The sequence below is a fragment of the Abrus precatorius genome, unplaced genomic scaffold (assembly GCF_003935025.1).
Source record: "Abrus precatorius isolate BTA unplaced genomic scaffold, Abrus_2018 Scaffold6, whole genome shotgun sequence".
NCBI classification, from domain to species: Eukaryota; Viridiplantae; Streptophyta; class Magnoliopsida; order Fabales; family Fabaceae; genus Abrus; species Abrus precatorius.
The window spans coordinates 21,823,518-21,849,097 of NW_020874406.1; the positions used below are offsets into that span (position 1 = coordinate 21,823,518).

The 25,580-nt window shown below is 31.3% G+C and overlaps 3 protein-coding genes across 5 annotated transcripts; 2 read left to right on the plus strand and 1 right to left on the minus strand.

Annotated features, from left to right (window-relative positions):
* Positions 1–1,228: 1,228 nt before the first annotated feature.
* Positions 1,229–6,250, minus strand: LOC113868696. Of its 2 annotated transcripts, XM_027504520.1 has the most exons (10): positions 5,942–6,250; positions 5,172–5,263; positions 4,879–4,986; positions 4,338–4,420; positions 3,894–4,027; positions 3,629–3,678; positions 3,426–3,518; positions 1,949–2,040; positions 1,616–1,722; positions 1,229–1,490 (listed from the first exon to the last, which is right to left on the minus strand). In XM_027504520.1, the coding sequence occupies exons 1-10, from the start codon at positions 6,131–6,133 to the stop codon at positions 1,449–1,451; spliced, it is 993 nt and encodes a 330-aa protein (XP_027360321.1). In that variant the 5' UTR covers positions 6,134–6,250; the 3' UTR covers positions 1,229–1,448. The 2 variants fall into 2 exon arrangements, with proteins under 2 accessions (XP_027360321.1, XP_027360322.1); XM_027504521.1 differs by lacking the exon at positions 1,949–2,040 and having other exon boundaries at positions 1,318–1,490.
* A 4,518-nt stretch (positions 6,251–10,768) lies between these two features.
* On the plus strand, positions 10,769–15,498 carry LOC113868682 (probable methyltransferase PMT2). 2 transcript variants are annotated; one of them, XM_027504494.1, is made up of 7 exons: positions 10,769–11,032; positions 11,753–12,404; positions 12,549–12,759; positions 12,926–13,220; positions 13,722–14,090; positions 14,359–14,436; positions 15,048–15,498. In XM_027504494.1, the coding sequence occupies exons 2-7, from the start codon at positions 11,760–11,762 to the stop codon at positions 15,277–15,279; spliced, it is 1,830 nt and encodes a 609-aa protein (XP_027360295.1). In that variant the 5' UTR covers positions 10,769–11,032; positions 11,753–11,759; the 3' UTR covers positions 15,280–15,498. The 2 variants fall into 2 exon arrangements, with proteins under 2 accessions (XP_027360295.1, XP_027360297.1); XM_027504496.1 differs by lacking the exon at positions 10,769–11,032 and adding an exon at positions 11,079–11,197 and having other exon boundaries at positions 15,048–15,471.
* A 3,264-nt stretch (positions 15,499–18,762) lies between these two features.
* LOC113868941 (protein PHYTOCHROME KINASE SUBSTRATE 2-like) lies at positions 18,763–21,096 on the plus strand. The gene has a single exon (XM_027504958.1). The coding sequence runs from the start codon at positions 19,028–19,030 to the stop codon at positions 20,513–20,515; it is 1,488 nt and encodes a 495-aa protein (XP_027360759.1). The 5' UTR covers positions 18,763–19,027; the 3' UTR covers positions 20,516–21,096.
* Positions 21,097–25,580: the final 4,484 nt, after the last annotated feature.

Genomic DNA, 25,580 nt, shown 5'->3' on the forward strand with positions numbered 1-25,580 from the left:
GAGAAAGTTTACCGGACCATTTTTACTTGACCACATTCAATAAATCTAATGATAATTTAACAATAAAAATTACATAAATGAAGCATCATAAACTAATACAACAATAACTCATTTTGCATTAGTTACATTACTCTTATAATTGCAACCTGCATAAGATTAGTTTAATTAAAAAAATTTATATTTATAAGCTTACTTTAAGCATCTCTTTGCTTAAAAGAAATTAGTCGTTAATTGTAAGACGAGAGATATTTACTAACAATAACAATAAATTAGATGAGATAAGCTACATAAATTACATGACACGCTCGAATGAAAACTAAATTTTCGAAGATCTTAAAAAAAAGAACATTTATAAAAAGTTGGCTGTGTCAGCAGATTTTTCAACCTTCACATGATCCAAATTTTAAGGTGGACTTGGGTTGGATCTGCATAACGAAACCACTATACAAGTCTACCAACCAGCCACTACTTGCATTTGCATAATCAAAGAAAAAGGGTAGTTTTATCACTCTCATAATAAAACACAATCATGTTTTTAGGAGAAATAAAATAATCCAAATATTTTAACAAGTAAAAACATTATTAGAGAAAAAGAATAATATTTTCATATAATCATAAAGCATATTACTATTTATTAATATCACTTGCAAGTCTGGTTTGATTCTTGCTTAAAACAGTCTCAGAATTAATCACGCACAAGGTTCAACACGTTTCGCAGTTGATTTGTAAAATCGAGGAATAAACATGAAGCAGCTAACTTTAAGGACACGACCAGTCAGTCAATTCGATTTAATCATAACATTTAAGTACAAATCTTAGATGCAAATTCTCAAATACTTCGGGTATTATTGTTCAGTCAAAATTAAAGTTTCACCTCAATAAAAAAAATTGCATATAAGGTTATCACAAGTTACTAATATAACAATAACTTTAATTAGAAAATAACACCAAAAATACCTAAAAACTATAGATGAGTATTGTCCAACCTTGAATAGGAAGAACACTTGGAAACGTGTTGCACCCAAGTTAACAAAGTGATTTTACACATTATCTAAAAATAAGGCAGTGTGTCTTATAGCATAGCATGTTTAATTCAACTTAGTGCATGTTTGAATTGACTGTGTGGCTATGATTCACATTTATAAGGTACTGTAGTTTTTAAATCCAATTTTACAACTTTTTCAATGTCTTTTCAAATTTTAAATATAGAGAAATGCTTCTAAATAAACTGAACTAAACATGCACGTTTTTTCATGGTATAAAGAAACTTGTACTAGATCAAATTCTGCTTAAAACATCATAAAGTTCATCGCATATTTTATTTTCCATGATCAAATATCAATTTAACATCCTCACTATATTTTACAAAAGGAAAAGTGAGCAAAGTTGGGCAAAGATATGAATCTTTACATGCTCCAGATCTGTGCAAAGGAGTGAATATGTTCCCATCAGGTTGTCTGCAACAACTCTTTGATATCATAACCTTGAAGCTATTTACAAACAAACAGGAGAAGTAGCATTGTTACCACAGATCCAAAAAGATTTGTCAACAAGTTCACCAGTAAAAACCACAGTATGCTAGAACAACCCATAGAGAGTGATGTATGTATTATACCTGAAGAAAAGTAAGAAGTAATATAATTCCTGAGTTCCAGAAAGCATGAATAGTGATGGGAGTAAGAAGGTTGTGAGTTTGAGCATATGAAATCCCCAAAACAGTCCCTGCGAATGTCACAAATTTCTGTTAGTTCTTTAGAGCACATGGAGGAACAATAGTTACTTTCAAAAGGAAACTACTTTTGCTTTTCATTTTTGTTCTTACATAAATGTAAATCCAGAAAATCTGAAATAACATTTGTGAATTCTTCATACACCCAACAAATGTTCATGAAAATCTTTTATAGCTAGTTTTGAAGATTGTGTTAAATATCTTGTATTTACACGGTACCTAAAACAAACAGTTGCGGAAATTCTCCTGGAGCAAGGTGAGCGAGAGCAAATACAGCAGCACTAATGATGACAGCTACTGGTGTGGGAACCCTGCAGTGAGATTATGAAAGCATGAGAGAACGTATACCAATAACAACCAACAGTTCATAAAACATGATAAAATAACTGAAATCGAGCAAGCAACTTGGACTAGCTAAATCTTAACTTCTACACATAAATATATATACTAACACATTTTTATATTAAAAAGAATGAGAGCAGGTGAAGCCCTAAAAAAATTGAACTACAAGAGCTTTAAGCCCAAACAAATGCACCACTAGTTTATACCTGACTGAGTTTATCATAATACTATTCTTACAACTGTTCAAATTCGATGAGCTTTGAAATCATTATAAACTAAAACATCAATAAGTTTCCCGCAATTGGAGATCCAAATGTATGATATCAAACTTACTACATTTAAGATAAAATTCACTTTTATGGTATTTTAGAGGTTGAGTCATTAGTCTCTTCTTCTCGTCTATATTTCTTTTTCCCCTTAACAATTCATCTCATTCTCTGCTGACCTATATCCAAACTCCCTACATACTTGAACTACAAGCTCTACATACTTAAACCAGTCTCCCCTTAGAAATTATTTTAATAAACTAGCTTTGTGTATAAACAAGCATTGCATTTGTTAGAGTTCTAAGGAGTACAATTTAGAGTTAGACCCAAAAACCCAACTCCCAAACATACACACAGATTTTCTAAAAGTTACACTTCATTATACGCTATTCTAAATCTGTTAAGCATTAAATCCAAAATCTAATGTCTGCAGTCACCAAAGTTGAAGGTTAAGCTATTACCTAAATTATAAGTTTAAAATCTGTCATACTCCATACAACAGAATTAGGAAAGGGTGTTCGATGGAAATAGGGTTGTCAAAAACATAATTTCAAAGGAAAAATAGATATTAACTAGCACCACATAAATGAACCCTTTTTCCTTGGGAAGGAGGGAAGCTTTACTAGGAAGCTTAAACCAACTTCCTATTCTAGCCTGAATTTGAAGTCATAACTAAAGGGTCATCAACCAATTAGTAACTGAAGAGTATATATTGGTTTTCCTGTCTCACTGCCAATAATAAAGTCTATCCATTTATCTTGCACTTCCTCTGATTTATCACATGATCATACTGATTCCAAAAGATTCATAACATATAAACAAGAGTAAAATGTAATAAAAAAATGCACAATTTGTAAGTACTTTAACAGCAAAAGCTGCATTTAGAGGGGAAAAAGAATTGTTCAAATTATCCAGTCATTTAATGTTTTTTTCTTAGAAATAATACCTTGCTTATAAGCTGAGCTGAAATTTCTTCAACCATCATATTTCATAAAATTATACAGGAACCAAAAAATTGACAAGGGAAAAAATCTGATTCAGAAAGCATGGGGAACTAAATGAAAAAGAATCAACCAGGCACTCAATACCACTTGGTCAAGGAAGCCATGAAAAAGCCTTGAAATACAGTTTCCTCAAGAAGCGGAGCAAGAACACCAGTGATGCCCACCAAGCAAGCAGTGCTACAATGAAAATAATAACTTGTACATGAACCTAGGATAACGAACCTAGATTGAAATGCCAGAAGATCTGAGGGCCCAAACAATATAAATAGGGAAATTTTATCTTGTACCTGACATTTGAAGAACCAATTAATGGGAGCAAGGTAACCAGAGTGTCATTCTGAAAAGCATATCATAGAAGCAAATAAGAGATCTCCAGAAGGCAAAAATACACAAAAAATTAACCCCTACTAAGCATTAACGAGTTAGGCAAAAGTAATTCAACCCTGTTAAGACTCAAGGCAGTTCTTCGATAAGTGATCATTTCTCTGAAATAATTGGCTACCAAACATGGGCTACATCTGCATCTGCCCGTGAAAACACTAAATTACTTACCCCTCTTTCTGGGGTTTCTCCACTAAAGAAAGACATGGCAGCTCCTGTCACTGCAATGGCAATTAGGGCACCAGCAAGTCCTACTCCTGCCCACAAAAGCCACCCCTTCTCAAAATTGAAAGGTTCTCTCCAATCTGAAACATTGTTTTACCATGGAATGGATATAAGCAAGTGCTTAACATTCTATTTAGTTAGACTTATGCCAATCACAAAATGAACAGCTGACTAAAAACAGCTCATATAACAAGCTGCGAGAATAATCATGAAGAGAAAGATACAACATTTTCTGCTAGGGCCAAACTGGTTGGCATTAACAGCACCAAACGTTTTAAAATAATAAATTGACTAAAAGAATTCAAATAGCATGGTTTCTAATATACATACATCAGAAACTTTTTGCTTGAATCCAAGATAAATGTGAAAATTTTTTTAAATGATCATCACCATATTTGAAGAAGTCTTCTGGGAGTGGCTGGTACGCATTGGCAATACCATAGAGAACTCCAAGTACAACAGCAGTTGTAAGGCTGTCCAATAATATAATAAAATTAGAATACAGCCTTGAGTAATGTGCAATTTAACACCAGAAAGAAAAAATAGGATAACTATAAGGTACAAGAAGGTAATTTATGCATTTGGATGGATACAGATGGCTTTGTACTTCCAAAATCAGGAAACTAGTTAACAAACAAAGGCCTAAAGTTAAAAGCAAATGTTGCAAAGCAAGCATTCAGATATTCACAAGGAAGGAAGCAAGGAAATATGCAGAGAATAAAGCAGTTAACGATTGCCTATACATGCATATTATTACTCATTATCACGAGCATCAGTGGTTTGGCTATATATTAAATTTCAGCGAGCAGCATTACATCAGATATCCTTAACAATGACCAAACCAAAACTAACTAGAACCAAATATAACTTGGTTGCAATATAACTTGCAGAAGTACCAAGGTGTAAATTCCTAAACGAATATCCTGCATACCTCTGATCCACAAAAAGTATACCTGCCTTCTCATCTAAAGTTAGCTCATCAAATTGAATCCCTAGATATGGCACAGCTGTTGCCTCAACCAAACCTGTCAACACAAAACTGCCTGGAAAAAGATTAATGGATCAAAGTCCAATAAAAACAAACATGCAAAAATGTCAAAAATAACTAAATACAAATTATGCTATAGCCACGCATCATAAGTTTTATTTTTCTGCATGCATGTTCCTATAAGTAGATTGTATTGATGCTCGATATGAAATCCTGATAGCTATTACAAAACACACCCCAATGCACAAGCAAGAGAGGTTAGTGGAACTGTTTGCCATTGCCAAGGCACTTCCCATCGGCGGAGAATAGGCCATTCCAATCCAGATTCCTGAGAAAAGGGAACAACAGAAATGAGTTATATAATCTCTTATTGGTAGCACTTGAAACACAATGAAACGTTATATTCGATTTTGTTCTCGTCAGTTCTACCTTTTTCAGTGGACCCAAAACATACCACTTATCAAACTCCAGTCCCATACACACTCTTAGAATGCACCAAACATAAAACAATAATAACAAGAAATTCTCTGATATACTATTTATCACTGGATCTCTTCTAATAATTTCCTCTTAAGTTCTTATATCTCTGTTTCTATCTCTTTTTATCAGACTAAAAGTCATGTCATCTACTCCCCCTCGTTGGTTTTAGTGGCCTTCTTAGCACATTTCAAACTACTTTAATCGATTTTCTGTCAGCTTCATATTTTGTTTTATTCTAATGCTATCTTCATGTCTGTCTTGGAAACAAAAGTAAGACACTTGGAAAGACACTTGGAAGACCTCTCTTATGAGTCCATTGAGTAGAACAAGACAAGAAAATTCAAGTCATGAGAGACTGCTAGATAATGGATTAGTCTTTTGGATTGGGCTCTTTTCCCGCTTAAAGTCTTATCACTTAGCAACCTCCACTTCATAATTATCACTATACAACTAACCTCCTTTTCGTTTTTTCATTTCCCCTTAAGGGGGCAACAAGAAGAACAAAGGTAGGTGAAAAAGCAGGTACCTTTGCTTGAGAGTTATCTCCAGAGTTGAAGAAGCAAAGTGAACGAAGACCCCTTTCAGAAACAGAAAAAGAGCTTGTATGGGTAGGGAGAAGAAATGCAGGGACCTGTTTGGATAATGTTTTTGACCAACACAGCTTGTGAGAATGGAAGGGGACACGGAGTGGTGATGAAGTAACTATCAACGACATCATAGTATTGAGTTGACTTGAGAATGCTAACACAACACAATCTTCCTTCTTTATCTTCAACAGGTAATGACCGTTTGCTCAGCCCAACATAAACCACACGGATAAGCCATTAACTTGGATCCAGTTCAAGGCCCAACTCATAGTAAAAAATAATTTTAAAAGAATGATTATATTTAAGTTAAAGAAAATTATTTTTCAGTGAATTTAACTTGAATTCAAATACACCTAATCGCATAACTTACAGGTTAATGAGTTGAATATGCAAGTTTTACAAGTTAATCCATTTATTTCCATAAAATATTAATAATTTTATTATATTATTTAATATAAAGAAAAAAGAAAAATTGAATTTTTTAACTTAATGATAATGGAATGCATTTACCTTTCACAACCTTATGTTGTGTCCTTAAGCACGAATTTAAGTGTTATAGCTTAAATTTTTGTACCTTAAGGGAGGCCAGGTAGACCCGCATACTCCACCTCTAATAAGAGATGTGATGCATAATGATTTTAAAAAAATAAATTTAAAAAAGTTAGTATAAATGAACGTAATAAATAGATGTAAGAAAATTTAACTAATTTTAAAATAAAAAATTACATTCGTTTTATTTTATTTGTTAGAAAATTAAGATTTATTATCATCGGGGCTTTCTAGAAAAATTAAAGGCTATATTTCAATTAATAAGAATAAATAAAATAGGGGAGAATAAAGCATAATAGAATGAAATAAAGATGGTATCCACATAGGATGAGGAGTAATTATTCACATTCTTTACTCTCTCTTTTTTTGTTTAGATTTGTATAAAGACTATAAATTTATACTTAAATTAGGGTTTCATGATTTTATTTTATTTTATTGTTATCTTCACCATTATTCCTCTTCTTAAATTACTTGACTCCCCTGTGGTTCTTATATTCTTACTAGAATGGAGGATAAGATAATTGATACGAATGTTGTCAATCGTAAGACTTGTAGACATTACAAGTTTACATCATCGTTATCTACTTATTGCAAACCTATTATAATTGTTAATGCAAATGGTATTTCTTCCTTAATTATAAGAGTGGATATTGTTCTTTAATTTATCAAGCACACTCATTATTTATTTTTAATGTATTGTATATTTTACTACTAATCTGCAATTATTATTTTCTTAGAATTGCTCAAGTTTTATATTTTTATTCTCTTTTTAATTCATTATTATGTTTTGTAAAATATGTATAAAACAAAATTATTAGATTAAAATATGTTTGATACTTCTCTAATTTTACTTTTTAATTTAGTTTGATACTTTAACTCCGAAATAATATTTTTATTAACTATGTTAACTTTCTTAATATTTTTATTTTTTTATTGTATCACTGTTTATTTCTTATTTATCATTTGTTTTTTTTTCTTCTTCTTCTCATTCTTTTTTTATTTTTTTCTCTTTTTTCTTTCTAAAAATTGCATGTACTCACATTTTTTTCTCATTTTTTATACTTATTTATATTAACATTTTTACTGTAACACAGTACAAGAAGAAGGTAGAAAAAAATAGATTAAAAAAAAAGTTGGATGAGAAAGAGGAATAGTGAGCTAGAGAGAGAGAAAAGAATAAGTTTAGAAGAGGAAAAAAAAGAGCAATAAAAAATTTTGTGTGGGATTGTGATTCAGTCTCATAACTAGACGATCTCGTTAGTAAATTTTACATTTTCGTTCAAACAAAAATACAAATTTTTAATTAATTGGATTGAACAGTTCTCATAAAAAGGAAACTAAATCATAATCCTTCGGTGTGATAGAAGAAGAGTGAATTTGAATAATAAAATTTTTTTATTTAAAATACATTTCAAATATAAGGTATAAAAATAAAATAAAATAAAGGATAAAATTAAAAAAAAATTTAGAGGTTTAATCTACTAATTTTGTCTATTTATAATTAAAAAAACAACAATAATAAAAGGTGTAAAGATTTATATATTATTTAGAAGATTATTTTCAACACACAAATGCAAATGTGGACCCAACACTACGAGTGAGCACATAAAAGATAAAATCAAAGAAATAAATAGACACGATATAAGCAATTAAGACATATTTTCTTTTGTTTATCTTAGAGTATCTTTATCCTCTAACCATTAAAAAAATTTGTATAATTTTCTTACACTTTAAATTCTCATATACACATGTGACTATATTTTATATGCAATAATTATTTATATAAGTAACAATTTCTTTTTTATATGATTCTCTTTTTATCCTTTTCACCGATAAAATGTTTTTTAAAATAAATTATCTAAAATATATATAGTCCATTATCGAATTCCATTGACCAATGAAGTATCAAATACGGTTCCATTTGCATGACCATGGTTGAAGTTGGTCTAATTTAGGTTAGCCGGCAATTTCATTTTACGGGATTAGTTAAAGTTCTACTCTTTTGCGTTAGATAAGTCATACTACACCTTTTCCACTTATTGGCTTGGTCAAGTTAATCTTAAAATTTATCGGATCTAAATCTTGAAATTCAACATCACCCAACCCATCCAAATGCCACTATTGAATTTGCAAAAAAACTAGCTAAGAGGACGAAGAGACAACAAGGTGTGGCCACACATGAAGGCCACAGAAAAATCTGTGTTCTTAACTTTGCAATGGTCAGTGTGATTTGTGCACCTGAAAAGGTGAAAGCAAAGCTTCGTGAAATGTCGATACCTTCTTAATTATTTTTTAAATTATTTGACCTTTACTTTTATATATTAGCTAAAAACATTAGTGTTTTGACATGTTCTTGCGGCACCACGTTCTTCGCTGTCGGTGATCTGTTCAGATCCAAGGTATTGTTGAATAACAGAAATAAATTTTGAAATGCTTTTGCCTATCAATTAATATAATCTCCATTCATCCTTGCTATTAATTTCAATTCAAACAACTACTTATTTTCTAAAGCAGAATATGTATAATAAATGACATTATCAATAACTAGAGAGCGTTACAAACTCACAAGAATAGCCCGTGGTTTATGAAGTGGGAAGCATGATTAATTGTTATGATGATATTGATAAAACAAGTAGGCGTGGGATGGACGCGCTGCGATGCAGATGTGTGAAGCATCGCATCTTCATGAATGATGATGGAGTGTAGCTGTAACAAAACGACCTTTACTGGCGCGTGGGACCCTTCTGTTCACCGCCAATCGTGCCCCCACCTCATCGTTTTCGTTTCAACGCCTACGCGGACTCATCAAATCTTCACTTCTTCTTTTTTTTAGGATAATTTTACTTTTTAAAGTTGTTAAATTATATATATTTAATTCAAATGCATTCTTGATAACAATGCACTCATATTATATTACCAGTTAATGCTAAATTTTTATGTTAATCATACCATTAACTTTTATGATAATTTTATAAAAATATATTAAAATTAATAATGTTTATATATATAATAAATTTGTTCATTTCTTGTTACACGAGAGATATGATTTGTCAAGAATAAAAGATGAAAATATTTAATATTTATAAATTAATTTATTACGTAATTACATACAAATAATTAAAATTATTTGGATATATTTTTTAATAAAATTCAGAATATTATCATTCGTTTTAAAAATTAATGTTTATAGTAATTTTCACTTAATCGATATTAATCTAATAATAACTTTATTATTATTATTATTAGAAACTTCACTCACTCTATAGACACTGGTAGTCAAATGGTTAAGTTTCTTCTTTTATATGAACAATTCTACTCACTTACCAATATTTGACATATTTTTACACTATAAACTAGTTTATAAGTAACTATTTTCAACTCAACTTTAAATAAAAATATCAACTTACTATGAAATAAACATATAAAAATAACTTAACAAAAAAAAAAAAGTCTATTAGATAAAAAATAGTCTTATAGCCTAAATATCATATTGAACATAATACTACACGAAAGTGCAGTGATAAATTAATTTTTAGATTAATAATATTCGTATAGATTAAATTTAAAAAATAATGAATACTTGATTAATAGATTTTATTTCAATAAAATATTTTTAAAATATGAGTAGATGTTAATTGTCGTATTATGTGCATATAATTGTTAAATTTAATAAATATATTTAAAATAATAAACAATACATAATTTAATAAATAATTTATATTTTATAAAAATATAAAATAGTAGAATAGGTGAAATTTATTTTATATATAAGATATATTACATGAAATAGATTATTTTATATGAATATAAAAAGAGTGGTAATTTCTTAATTTTACTTTTAGGAAAAATACTTTAATTTTTTTTACTTTAATAAAATGTATTTATTCAATTACTTTTAAAATATACTGAACACCCTAGAATTTTAGAACCTATATGCTATACGTTTAAAATTATTTTTTCTCACTATAATAAATATAGATTTAAAATGTTTATTAATTTAAATTTAATAGATTAAAACTAATCCTATTAAAAAAATTTAAATCGTGTCACACTTTCCGTAGAAAGTATAAACAAAATAAAATTGGTTTAGAGAGAGAGATGAAGAGTAAGGTGAAATTAAATTACTAGTATTAAACTGGTCAATAGGCACCTCATCTTTGGCTCTAACTAAATAACTAAAAAAGAAAGATATCGTATTCGTAACATACACAATTTTCCATTTCCCTTTTTTTTTTCCTTTTATTTTCTTTCCACTTTTCCTTTTGCCCCTTTCTGCCCTTCTTCCTTCATGTGAACATGATTGATGCTGATGCAACTTCATAACATTTACACTTTTATTGACATCTCTCACTGCGAAAGAAATTCGTTGTTTGGTTCCTCGGAAAATTTATAAAACCTCTCTCTCTCTTTCTCTATTAGCTCGTTACTCTAAGTAGTCCCAGATCTTCCCAACAATTGCTCCTCTTGGCTTTATATGATTGGTAAGACATTTTCCTCGTTTAAATTTTCTTTATTTTTTTCCCTGTTTTTCTTTTCTTCTCCCATTTTTTTTTTATTTTGTTTTTTTTTGGTTATTTCACTTCTGGGTACTCTGAAGTTTTTTTTACGTCCATTTGTGCCCCCAAGTAAATCATTTTCAGTATAAGGTTTGTGAGCGTTCTTCATTCATAACTTTGAATCTGTTCGTGTGCATCTTGCATCGTATTTACCTAAAGTTAGATCCCATATGATTCACCTAGCATGTGGTTAGTTCATTAGTGTGTTTCGTGTTCTTTGTTTTTTTTTTTTTTTGTTTATCTTTAAATGTTTTTGTTGTTGTGGGCAGTACACAAACGCGTTTCCCTTGTCGATCGCTTAGAAAAACGTGTGCTAGCAATGGAGTTTAAGCTCCATGCTGTTGAGAAGATCTCGAGCTTGCTTTTCATCCCCCCCCCCCCCCCCCCAATACTTTTATAGTATCTTATAGACTAATAATTGCTTCGTGATGGTGATTGAAAGTGAACTGACATGATTCATTGGACCTTAATTTTGTTCGTTAGGAGTTGCAAGTTGTTAATTTGTTCGTTGGAAGCAATTATCTTTGTTTGATTTATGTTTTTTGTTCTGGATCTTGAATAACTGATGTAGCATTTAGTGTTGGGAATTTGTTAATCGTATTGGGTATCATTTATGTAATTCTGAGTAAGAACTGGTATTTTCAGATTCTACATGGCAAAACCAGGTTCAGCTGATAGTAGGACTAGAAGCTCTGTGCAGATCTTTATAGTAGTTGGTCTATGCTGTTTCTTCTACATATTGGGTGCATGGCAGAGAAGTGGTTTTGGAAAGGGAGATAGCATAGCATTGGAGATTACCAAGAAAGGCGCAGACTGTAATATAGTTCCTAATTTAAGTTTTGACTCTCACCATGGTGGAGAAGTTAGTAAAATTGACGAGTTTGAGTCAAAACCCAAGGTTTTTAAATCTTGCGATGCTCGTTATACTGATTACACTCCCTGCCAAGATCAACGGCGTGCCATGACCTTTCCTAGAGAAAACATGAACTATCGAGAGAGGCACTGCCCCCCTGAGGAAGAGAAGTTACACTGTTTGATCCCAGCACCAAAGGGGTATGTAACTCCGTTTCCATGGCCAAAGAGCCGTGATTATGTTCCATATGCAAATGCACCCTACAAGAGCCTAACAGTCGAGAAGGCCATTCAGAACTGGATCCAATATGAGGGAAATGTGTTTAGATTCCCTGGTGGTGGAACTCAGTTTCCTCAAGGTGCAGATAAATATATTGACCAACTCGCTTCTGTGATACCTATTAAAGATGGGACGGTTAGGACAGCACTTGACACTGGTTGTGGGGTATGTTTGTCATTGCAGAATGCAGATTCCCTTAGGCTTATATCAAAATTCTGTTTTCATTCTTGTACATGTTAATTTGATTAACAACCTAATCAGTTTGTTTTTAGCTTTGTATCCTTATAAATGTAAAGTTGTTTTGTTCAGGTTGCCAGTTGGGGCGCATATCTCTGGAGCAGAAATGTTATTGCCATGTCGTTTGCACCAAGGGACTCTCACGAAGCACAAGTACAGTTTGCTCTTGAAAGGGGTGTACCTGCTGTCATTGGTGTTCTGGGAACCATAAAATTGCCTTATCCATCTGCAGCCTTTGACATGGCACATTGCTCTCGCTGCTTGATTCCTTGGGGAGCAAATGGTGAGATATTTACATTAAATATAATATTCTCTAAGAAGCACTTTCTGTAAATAAGAGAGCGCAATGATTATGCACTCATTCCTGTTCTCTTAGATTTCACCCCTTATATCATATAACTTGTGACAACAGCTATTTACAAATGCATTTTGGGTTGCTTATTTTGCAGATGGAATGTATATGATGGAAGTTGACCGAGTTCTAAGGCCTGGTGGTTATTGGGTACTTTCGGGGCCTCCAATCAATTGGAAGGTTAATTACAAAGCCTGGCAAAGACCTAAGGAAGAGCTGGAAGAAGAACAGAGAAAGATTGAAGAGATTGCTAAGCTCCTTTGCTGGGAGAAGAAGTCTGAGAAGTCTGAAATTGCCATTTGGCAAAAAACTGTAGATTCTGAATCATGTCGGAACAGACAAGAAGATTCCAGTGTAAAATTCTGTGAAGTGACAGATGTTGATGATGTCTGGTATGACCCTTCATTTGGTGTTAAACAATTTTTATCTAACATCCTTTTATTAATATACCTTATATTTCTTTTTACTAGTAATAGGCACAAACATACAGGAGTGCATAAAGCCATGAGAAAAGTTGTGGAGAAAATGATAAAAAAAAGTAAAAACAATTGGTTATTCTATTAAAAAGATAATCGGTAATCAAGTACCAAGTCCCATATGGTTTTGGAGGTGCCATGCACCATCCTCCCCTTCCCAGTCTCAAATGAGGCAAAATATGTAATTGTTGTTGTTACTTCTTTGATGTTTGCACATGTAATTATAAAAAAACTGTGACCATTCCAATTTATCATTGTTTTGTATATCACATTAAGTATTAACAAATTAATCCTTTTCTTTATTTTCATTTAAGGGTGTCTCTGTATGGATTTTACATATGCTGAAAATCTGAGTGATGATTACGTTCAAAAGCAAATGGTCTGCTGACTTGGTATGGCTTTGTTTTGTGACTACAGGTATAAGAAAATGGAGGTCTGCATTACCCCGAGTCCTAAAGTTTCTGGTGATCTTAAGCCATTTCCAGATAGGCTGTATGCCATCCCCCCTAGAATTGCTAGTGGCTCTGTTCCTGGAGTTTCGGATGAGACATACCAAGATGATAACAAGAAGTGGAAAAAACATGTAAATGCTTATAAGAAAATTAATAGGCTCCTAGACTCTGGAAGGTATCGCAACATTATGGATATGAATGCTGGATTGGGCAGTTTTGGAGCAGCTATTCAATCATCTAAATTATGGGTCATGAATGTTGTGCCTACTATAGCGGAGAAAAGTACACTGGGTGTCATATATGAACGAGGACTTATTGGTATCTATCATGATTGGTATGGTTTTTTAACTTCTTCCTCCTATATTTTTAATGGCATGTCTTGATCTTATATATTTAAATACTTGTAGTAACTACTAATCTTATACTGTTATTTGAATAAAATTTTCAAATTTCCATAATTATGATTTGATTTAAACATGTAGTCTGCCAATTATTATGCCATCTTTTATAAAATTGTGATGTGACTAGCTGTACACTTTTTCGTAATCAGCCTCCTTCATCACATGTTTTTCCTTATTTATTTATGTGTGTTTATGATCCAGGTGTGAAGCTTTCTCCACATACCCAAGGACGTACGATCTCATTCATAGCCATGGTCTCTTCAGTCTGTACAAGGATAAGTAAGTATTCCTTTGTTTAAATGGTTATTCAATTATTCTTCCCGTTAGTTTTAAATTTTAATTCAATATCAATTCATAATCAATATTTTTGGACATGCTTAGCATGCAATTATGGTGTAGATGGTATGAAAATGATTTCTGGGTAATGAGCCTAAACAACTTCCCTCCAGATTTGAAACGGAATGGGCAAGTGTTCATATTTGTTCAGGACATTTATTGAGTCTAATATGGTCTGTACACCCTGTATGGTTAAAAGTTAAAAAAATATTATGACCTTTGCTTTATTATTTATATTTTTTATTGTGATTATCGTATGAAAGATTGAAAGTGTTCACATTGCGATTTGATGATGATTATATGTTGTCAACTTGTCATGAATCCCTGGTTTCATTGTTCTCTGAGATGTTCTTTTTATGATGCTCCATAGGAAATCAGCTAGTATTTATGCTTTGCAGTGAGATTGCTATAACAGCTAATATGGTTTTATTTCACCGAATCTGATTCATTGGTCTATTTTTCTCTCTCATGTTTTGGTTCTTTCTGTTTCCTTTGGTCAGAAATTGTATTCATTCTTGCATAACTGAAAAGCATGCTGTGATAATTAAACGCAGATGTAATATAGAAGACATTCTTCTGGAGATGGACCGGATTTTACGACCAGAAGGTGCTGTAATATTCCGCGATGAAGTGGATGTCTTAATTAAGGTAAAGAAAATAGTTGGAGGAATGAGATGGGATACTAAAATGGTTGATCATGAGGATGGTCCACTTGTTCCTGAGAAGATCCTAATTGCTGTCAAGCAGTATTGGGTTGTTGGTTCAAATGCCACATCAACACAATAATCACTGAACACCAAGTTGAAAGACAACTACTGAACTGCTCCCTGATTCGGCTGTCCTAAGTTCTTTTATTGTCCAAGAAGGATGTGGGATTAAGTGTGTTCGGATAAGCACGCAAACTTGACTTTGAATTAATTTAATTTTGTAGAATTAGTTTTGTTTTAAAAATGAATTTAAAATGATATGATTTGTTTGAGAAGTTTAATCTTAAAATTTAGTTCCTACTTCGTAGTAAAAAAATTTACTTGATGCAAAAAATTAAAATTAAAATATAAGGGTGAATATTCAAATTAGTCCTTGAAAAATAATGTCAATGGCACTTTGATCCTCGAAAAAAAAGGAATAATTTTAGTCCCGAAAAATTATAAAAATGAGGCACAAGTTCTGATATTTGATGAATGTAAGGATTAATATGTCATTATTTTCTAATGTCGAAGGACTATTTGATGACTTGTTTTTTTACAATGACTAAATTAGGTCTAATAAAATTAGATTGAAAGGAAAGAGTATCAATTATTTTTATCAAAGCTAATGTTCGACCTAACAGAACCATTGTTGTTTATACCTATAGTTTGTTTAAAAGTGATTCTGAAAATTTCAATGTTAAGAAAAATGAATGTTTTCACTATAGGCATTTTGACAAGTAACAACCATAATCGTGATAGAAATGAAAATAACAACCATAATCTTGACAAAAAATGAATGCTATAAGTAAGGCTTTTGGGAGAGTGGAGGAGAATATTCATCAATATTACACCCACCTTTTCATTACATTAACAGTGATAGAAATGTTCCACAGCTTTAAGAGGGTGACCAAGCAGCATATATTGTTTTGACAATTCTTATATGACAGTGATAGGCTCCACTCAGCATTGTTGGTGCCCAATTCTTTGTTGCTCCTTTCTCACCGATGGAAATGAAAAGAAAATAGTCAAAATACCAATACAGTAGTGAATTAGCTTTTGTGAAATGTCAGAGATATGTTGCCATGGAAATTAAAGAACAAAATGTGCCAAAATTTTCAACTCAGTCATGATCAGAACTCTTCTACCCACAACCACAAGACAAGCCTAGGTTTTTCCGAACATTCCAATACCAATCTTGGTTCTAGTTATGGGTCACGGGCTGAAGCCTCCAAGAATGATATTTACCTCAGTGGACATTATAGATCACATGTCAAATCTAGATGGTAATTATTTTCTGCACTTTCCTTTTTTACATTACTTCTGAAATTTAATTACAGAAGAATTTAATATATTTCAAAAATTAAATTTCAGATGTAATTTGCTAATCAATTTCAAGATTAAATTTTCATCCAGAACTAAATTTGTAGAAACATATATAAATATTTTTTAAATTTAATTTTTAGAAGAATGTTTGATACATTCTATAATAAAAATTCTAGATGGGTTTTTAAATACTCATTTAGATATGTAATTCTGAATGTAATTTGTTAATAATTTCCAAGATCAAATTCATATCCAGAATTTTAAAGATTATTTAAGGTATGCTTGAAAGAGCTTATGGAAAAAATAACTTAGCACTTTCATAAGCTTTTTTTAATTGCTTCTTAGTGTAACTTGTCAAAATAAGAAGCTTTCAACTTATTCCAACAAGATTCATGGTTAAATTTTATGGCATAAGTCATCATTTAGAAAGAACTTAATTAATAAATGCTTAATTAAGCTGTATCCAAATGTGGCCTTAACACGATCAGAAATGATGAAAAACAAGGTGGGTGGTGTAAAACTTTCATTCCAGACAAGGTACACTGCTGTGAATCCAAGACAGGGTGGTCATGGGGGGTCCCTGGTTGCTTGCAAGTTCATGTTACACAATAAGACTAGCAAGGAAGGTTGGTGTGAAATTAATTGCAAGGAAATTCCTAAACGTAATTTAAGCTATGATGTTGGATAAGGACAGAACAGGTGATTTAACAGTTTTTGAAAGAGTTTCTTTAATTATGGACTAAAAAAATGTTTTTTAATTAAAAAATATTATTTACTATAACTTAAGCTAAAACCAAAGCACATTGTTAATATCAAATGGCACCAAATCTAATCTGAGTATGTCCTTATTGTACAAAATCAAAAAGGGTCACTTAAGTAATTTATGGTTAACCAGTTATATAACTTGATTAAAAGCCTTCAATTAATTAACGGATTCAAACTAAGTGAAGGGTCACCTTGGTTGTCTATATTAAAGCCACTGTGACCGGGGTCCGCGGAAGCTATTTATTATCTATCCCTCGTTTGGTTTTAGCTTAGAGTGTGGTGTAGAATAAACGTTATGAAATCTTGTCAATATTTTATGTCTGGTTTGGATATATTGGGTAGATATGATAGCTAACTAATGCCACTGTTAAGAAATATTTTTGCTTTGTTATTACTGCCAAGTTTGTGTGGACAGTATATCTTTGAATCAAACAGACAAGTTTTTGCTAGTTGCTAGGTGCCTTGGACCCTTGTTTTTGTGGTTTTGGCATTTCAAAAGCATGAACCTTTGTTCATTTTCCAAAATTTAACCAAGGTTTTAGTATGGCCCAACCAAACAGAAAACAATGCATTAACTGTATTCAAGTACCAATAAGTTCCTTTGTGTCCCTTCTCTTCAGTATCTTTCATTATTGAATCTCAATAACATGCTTGGTTTCTTTAATATTTTAGTTAAATGTGTATTAAACTAGAATGGACTATTCACTAGGTATTTAGAAACAACTGTGAAAAGGAAAAGCGCAACACGTATAAAATGATGGGACTACATATACAATCAAAGTGGATCAGAACATGTTTCTCTCTTGTTGTTATCACCCTTTCTCCTGGAAGGAGACAAATCAGAGGGGTTTCCAATATAAGGAACACACCGTTGTTAATATGGTCTTGTTAACTGCCCGCCCTTCAGACACTAGTTAAAGAATCAATGTATAAAACTTCATTGAAAATCACATTGGAGGTACAATGGAAATCATGGTGAAAGTGCATTAATAGTACCTTCTAATAAACAGTTTTGTAACCTTAAGATTTTAGGGTTGGATTTAAGCTATTAAGAGTAGTAAAATTTTACTGAAAATGAAGCAATAATTTACTTTTGAAAAGAATAATAATTTACTCATTTTATATGCTTAAATTCAACCTAAGAACTAACATTAACAAAACTGTTTAATAAAAAATTTCTATTTTTTTACTTTTTAACTAGTACCCCTAGCATTTCCCTTGTTAGTATAGGGAGCTAAACTCACCATATTTTCGAAAAAAATGTGCTATTACATGTTGGGTAGACTATTAATTAGACCCTTTATCCGTCCGAACTCTGAATTCAAGAAATTTCTGCTTTAAAACTATTTATGAAGTGTCAATTAGGCTACAAGCACATGGCCCTACATATTTGACATTTAGCATATTCCATTAGCCTACTTGTGTAGTTACTCTTGAATGAGCCAGGCAGTTATTCAGCTATTCATTTCAAATTCTCTCTTGCATCCACTTCCTTTCCCTCTATCTAGTTTTAGCCTTGCCTTCACATAAAAGTTTTCCTTTCAACCTTGCTACCTTTCCTTATTCTTCTGGCCCTTTTGCACTCATAATTTATCGTAATATTAATTCTTATAGTTCAAAGTGTTTTGGTATCTTTGCCTACACCACTTTTCGTTTTCCAATCTCATTTTGTTCCTTTTGGGCCTTTTCTTCTATCAGCCTCTCAACGAACAGGTTATTTTTAGGCCACTTTCTGTGGGTACTTTGATACTCTAACTATGGTTATCAAAGCAACCACTTCCAACAACCTCCATCAGTTGCAAACATTCAACTCTCAGAATAACAACCACCTCCGTGATGCTTCCTTCTCTTCATACTTGAACAACAATGAAGGGAACTTGGCTGAATCAAGCCACCCCTTTATCAGCAACGGAAAGGATCCTCTTTACCAAGGAGTAAAGAAGGAAGATGATGGAGAAATTGAAGTATTTGAGGCTGAAAAGTACTTCAACGGAGAAGATATGGAGAGCCCCCAAATATTTGTTTACAATGATGCAAATAAGTACCAGTGTCAGAAAGATGAAAAAACAGCTCGAGAAACTAGGAAGTACAAGGTTCAGTGGGGAACTCCTAGTGTTCTCTCTGAATCCAGTTTGAACAGCCAAAGTGCAATGTTAAAAAGTTCTATGAAGAATTCTTCACGGAACATGAAAAACAAATTACAAAGAATGAGTTTTCTGGCTGGTCTTGGTTGCAAATGCTATTGTTCTGATAAGAATTCTGTTGATATAAGTGACCATGCAGGTGAGATCAGTTTTAACAAAAATGCTACTTATGATGTAGTTCATGGAAGAACAAAAAACGTGTTCAATGCTGATCCAGATGCTAAACATTCAGTTAAAATGATCAAGCCTCATTCAGAACTCTTAATCAATAGAGATGTCTACTTCCATAAGCCAGAGAAGTTAGGAGTGGGAATGAACAGAGAAAACAGTTTAGCATTCCCTACTTTGAATTCTAGCTCAGGAAACCAACTTGTCAAAATGCAACTTCAACAAGTAGAGAAGCCAAGGAAATCATTGGAAGTGTTTGGCTCCCCAATAATGGATAGCAGGTGCAAGTCCTTGAGCTTTGATAAAAGGTTGACAAGGACTTCTTGGGATGCTGCTCCTAAAATGGAAGAAACTGACTTATCAGCAAATTCTGGTGGAAACTACAATGATGCTGAGAGTGATGCAAGTTCAGACTTGTTTGAGATTGAAAGCCTCACAGGAAAATCCAATTCCTTCATTGCTAAACCAACATCGAATGTTGTTTCTAGCTGTGCCAGCCCCACAACTTGTTATGCACCAAGTGAGGCAAGCATAGAATGGAGTGTGGTCACTGCAAGTGCCTTGGAGTACTCAGCCATGTCAGATTATGATGATCAAAGGTCAATAGCAACCACAAGGAGTCCAATAAGGACATCCTTAGTTTCATCAAATGCTAAACCGAAAGTCATCAAAGAGATGCAGAAGCGTCATCCTACCATGCTTTTGGGTTGCAAGAGCCAGAAAGCTATAGGAGTTGCTGAGCATGCCTTCACAACATATGAGAAATCAAGTTCTAACGCGCATATTCGGCGCAGGTCAGACACCTTCCCTCCGGTGACACAATTTAAGACAAAGGAGGTAAATTTTGGTGCAAGACATAGGCAACATGCTTATGCTACAACAACACTTCAGCGCTCACACTCTCCACATCCTTCACAACTCTTGTACATTTAGCTGCTGCTTGGATATTTGTGTATCTTTTTCTGTCTTTGGAATTTGTTCAACGAGTAAACCCTCACTTATTCTGTATGCATCAATCATTTTAGTCTCTAACTATTAAATTTTCCCGTAAGTCCTTGACTTTGAAAAACGTCATTCACTTTAGTTCTTAACATTAGTGGAAAAAAATGAAAATTGATGTGAATGATGTTTTATGAAGTTAGGAACTAAGGTGAAAGTTAATGCAGGTAAGACTAAAATGACTGACACATACCAGAGATAAAAGTGAGGGTTTACTCTTGGTTCAGTTATGAATCGTAAGTCTTGAATTTGTGTGATAAGAGTTTTTATTTTGTTGGTTCTTGTGTTTTTCCAACAATAATGGTAGCAGAAGTAGTAAAGTAGATAAGCTTTTAGTCCAGAGTCCGCAAGGCAAAGAAAGAATCTTATGGGCATCAAATCATCATCTCAAGTGGGAAGGTTCTTGTGTCTCCCTTTTGCTGATCTTCATGTATTCTTCTGTTTGCTTTGATATGTACTTTCATTCAGTTTGTGCAGTTTCTGGTAGAATATCTTGATAGAATTAAAGTATGCGTTGTATTCATGCATTTGGTCTCACATAAAGAAAGGTTTGGATATGAAATGTGCCCTCGTATTGTCAAGGCAATGGAAACTGCCTATTCATATGCTCTCTCCTATCGAAGAGCCTGCTTGTTGCATAGCTTTTTGTTTTTATGCATTGTTGGATCTGATCCCAAGGACCATAGCCGTTTAGAAAAATGCGCATAGCATAAATTTTCAAAAGTATTTTCCTTTCCACTTTTCAGGATATTTTTCTTATAGGACCACAAGCAAAAGAAAACGAAACCAAAAAAAGTGAGATGTATCTACTTGATAAAGCTAATTATAAAGTTAATGATTCTTTAAATACAATGAGGGTTAATGATAGACAATTAAGTTCTAATCGTTTCTCCTTTTGTTATGCAATAGATGAAAAATTCAAGCCAGAAGCACTTTTTAATCATGTGATAATGAGAGGCTATATTCCTATTGCAGACAAAAGGTGATACTAATGAGGAGCTTACTGATCATACAACTGTCCATTGTCCAAAAAATAACTTTCAAACCTCAAGGAGAGAATGTCTTTACAGCAACATTCAACTAGCAAAAGCGACACCTTAATATGAGCACCAAGGAATGAAGCTAGCTGCATTTAGTTCTAAACCCACCTCATCAATAAAGTGGTCCATCAACTTAATCATCTTTCTTGTGTCATTCCATTCATCCAGATATCCATCAGATATAATAGACAGAGAGATAAGAATTAGTTTACATGCTAGAAGCCTCTTGCAATTTGATTCTGGCATTTTGCTGAACTGAAAAATAGAGGCTATACTATGTATCAATACTTGATGAATCAAATGAAGTTTAATTCATTACTCCCATCCAAGCATATATACGGCGGTATCTGATTAAGGCCTGCTCCTAGAAGTAGGCTGCATTCCCTCTCTAAAATGCAACAAATTTGAACATTTTCCTTTTAAGCAGTTAATGAAGTTTTTACACACATAATGGACAAGCATGCAACCATGTGATTCTGTGGTTAAACTATTTAGTTCTGAAAAAGCAAGAGATGATAAGATATTAATGCCACAAAAAGAGAGGATATATATGCAAAATATAATATGATCCTGCCAACTTTATTGGTTGGGCAACCTTGTATGTGGTGCAAATTAACAGATTAATGGTCCACTCCAATCAACAAATCAGAATATTAAGCAGTTGTCATTTTTAATGTCTATGCATTATTAGTTAATACATCACTGACTAAAGATTATCATTGTGACCATATGTGATAGTCATGGGCCACAAAAGAGATTATAGCATTTAAGCTCTTTGATTGGGTCCCAATAGCCCTCACGTGGAGCTAAAAAGAGCCTCTAAAGATTAATCCATTAAACTTGAAAAAATACCAGTAATATCTGCAGGTCATATTCTAGTCATCTAGTGTCTAATATCTTCATCATGAGCCAAGAGGGTTATTAATTAAGGTATATCTGTTCATAGTTAGATGATGAATAAGACCTTACATTGTTGATTTATGATTCTAACCACACATTGTTTCAATACATTTAAGGGTTTTAGTTTGTTGATTTAGATGGATGGAAAAACATGTTTGGTACTTGTATCAATAATGGCAAAGAAAGGATAAAAATACCAGTCCTTTCTATAGAAATCACAAGTCACAAGAGGATTTGATGTTCAACAAATCCATGGCTCTGCCTTGTATAATGTCTATGATTAAAATAATACTACAGATTTGTTTGTCATGTAATATAGCTCCTTTCTAATCCTTGAAATTTTATAGTCCATTGCTGTACAAAATTTTCAAATTTTACTCCTTACTTTTTACAAAAGCTTTTTAAAAATTTTAATCTCCTTTTTCATAAAAAAAAATATAAAAGTGAATAAGATCTTATAAAATAAAAGACTAAAAGCAACTAACATTTATCATTTCAGAAATTAAAATAAGGATTTAATTGAAAGAAAAAATTGCATCTAAAACATATGAATCTAATTAATGAGTTGTAGGCATACCTGCCGCCAACTAAGCTCATTGTTGTACGAATACCATTATTCATAATTATATATCATGCAAAAATAATTTCCTTGGTTGTTTATTAATAACATGGAAAGGTTTTTATTTTTTATTTTATTTTGCTAGGGTATTTATTTATTTTAAAAGTAAGTCTATTAACTTATTTCATTTAATAATTTTTTATAAATATTAAATTTTATGAATCCAACTATAATTTAAGAATTTTTAATAACTTGATAAAATTTATAAAATAGTTTAATTCTTCATTCAATAATTTTATTTTAAGGTATACTGTGTCTTTAAAAAAAATTACCTACTTACAAATATTTAATTGTTCTAAAATTTTACATTTAATAATGCAAATAATGTTACACAATTTAATTAATAAAATTTATGTTTGTAAAAAATTATTGTGTTAGTGCGCGAATGCTTACATTTATTAAATAGTATGTTTATTAGTTATAATATATTTATTAGATGTATGATTATTCATCTTACTAAAATTTATTGAAAAATTCTTCCTAAGCAAAAGAATTATAAATTTAAAATCTTAAATTATATACTAAAAACTATTATTTCAATTATTATTTAAAATAAATATAGTTATAAAAATATTAAAAAATAACAATTTAAGTCAAAATCTCTATAATATATAAAAATTGATGAATATATAATTCATTACTTAATTTTTTTTGTTTAATTATTGTAAATAAACTAATCCAAATTAATTTGAATTGTTATTAAACTATTTTTTATTAGTTTTAAACACATTTTAAACAAAAAATACAATAACTTTAATATTTTTACATTTAAACAATTTAACGCAAACATTATTTTTCATTAACGTTTATTTTATGAATTTAGTTGTAAAAAAATATTATATAACTTGTGGAATTTTTTAAATATTAAACCAAATAATATCTGCTTAAGTAAATGAATGATTTTGACCAAAATAAAACATTTACAATATCCAAATTTTCAATAATTAATAAGAGTTAAAAAATATTTAAAAGAAAAGTACTTAATACCTATTCCTTTATAAAAACATTGTTGATAAGATTAATAGTTACATTGTCTACGTATTAAAGCAACAACAAAATAATATAGAATCTCAAACAATTTTGGCAAAGTAACTACTATAATTTAGTATTTTATCATGCAAAAGTAGTTATATATTTCATTATCAAAAGTGATATCATCAAAAGAGTTAAAAAGTTATTAGCGAAAAAAAGAGTTAAAAAGTTTTATTATTAAACTAGACGGGTATATGCAAATTATATTTTAAAAGTAGTGGCCAATAAAGTATTTAATAATCTACTTCAACATATTTAAATTTTATCATAATCTTACTAAAAAAAAAAAAGCTAAAGAATCATATTGTGTTTTTGAAAATACATATATTATATTAAAAATATTTTCTACAATGAATTACTTATAACAAATTAATAAACTTTAATATATTTTTTGTATATTTATAACTTTTTTTTTATATATTTATACAAGTCCTACGTAACTCGAGTATTTTATACATTTGATAAGTAATGTTAATGAGAGAATTTTTATTGGATATTCAATGCATTTGATATTTATTCACTATATAATAAAATAATGAGTCTTTGAGTTATAGTCCATTTCCTTTTTGTAAGGTAAATATTAATTAGTGCATTGATTAAAGAATTTTAAAATAGTTTTAACGTGATTTTTAGTGCATCATTAGCATGATCTCTAATAAATTTTTATTTATTTATCTTTTAAGCAATGTCCTAAAAATACTTATTAGCAAGACTTTTTTTATTACTCTACTTCCTTTGCTTGAAAATTTCTTCTTTTGATAATGTACGCAAATTAAAGGCATTTATTTTATTACTCTACTTCCTTTTAGCATACGAAATCTTGTATTACTTATATAATCTTATACATTTATTTTTGTTTATTTTCGGGTCCTTCGTGAGGTTTTTGGATTCGCCCGTCCTGAAGTCATCTAAAAATTGATAAAAGGGATAAAATGGAGTCAAATCAACTAAAATGACATTAATTGTCATTGCTTAAACTTGTTTAAACTGTAATTTAGTAACTGGATAAAATTAACTTGTTTATAAATTTAGTTATCATTCCGTTTCACTTTTATTTCATTCTATTATAATGATGTATTATAAAGCAATACATGAATATTCAATTTTGTAGATAAGCTTCAACTTTGTACAAAATCCTTTCTTTGGCAGGATCCAACTCCTTCATGGTAAGTGATTACTTTTTTCAAAAGAGAAATAAAGAAATTTAACATTTAATGAGATAATTAAAGAATTGAAAAATGTTTAATTAAATTTCTGCAGCGAAATGTTTAAATGCTGCTCACACAGTCACACTGCTTCGCAAAGTCTGTTTACATAGCAATATGCAAATGACTTTTTTCTTTTATAATGTGAATATCTTTCTTTTTAAAGTGTGTATTCCAGCTATACAAGTTTGTACACATGACTC

Excerpts from the sequence above, each read along its gene's own strand:
- LOC113868696 (XM_027504520.1), bottom strand. The coding sequence starts at position 6,133 with ATGATGTCGTTGATAGTTACTTCATCACCACTCCGTGTCCCCTTCCAT. Across the intron at positions 5,264-5,941 it reads GAGATAACTCTCAAGCAAAG|GAATCTGGATTGGAATGGCC; the intron begins GTACCTGCTTTT and ends CCCTTTTCTCAG. Across the intron at positions 2,041-3,425 it reads ATGGCTTCCTTGACCAAGTG|GGTTCCCACACCAGTAGCTG; the intron begins GTATTGAGTGCC and ends ATCTCACTGCAG.
- LOC113868682 (XM_027504494.1), top strand. The coding sequence starts at position 11,760 with ATGGCAAAACCAGGTTCAGCTGATAGTAGGACTAGAAGCTCTGTGCAG. Across the intron at positions 12,405-12,548 it reads CACTTGACACTGGTTGTGGG|GTTGCCAGTTGGGGCGCATA; the intron begins GTATGTTTGTCA and ends TGTTTTGTTCAG. Across the intron at positions 12,760-12,925 it reads GATTCCTTGGGGAGCAAATG|ATGGAATGTATATGATGGAA; the intron begins GTGAGATATTTA and ends CTTATTTTGCAG.
- LOC113868941 (XM_027504958.1), top strand. The coding sequence starts at position 19,028 with ATGGTTATCAAAGCAACCACTTCCAACAACCTCCATCAGTTGCAAACA.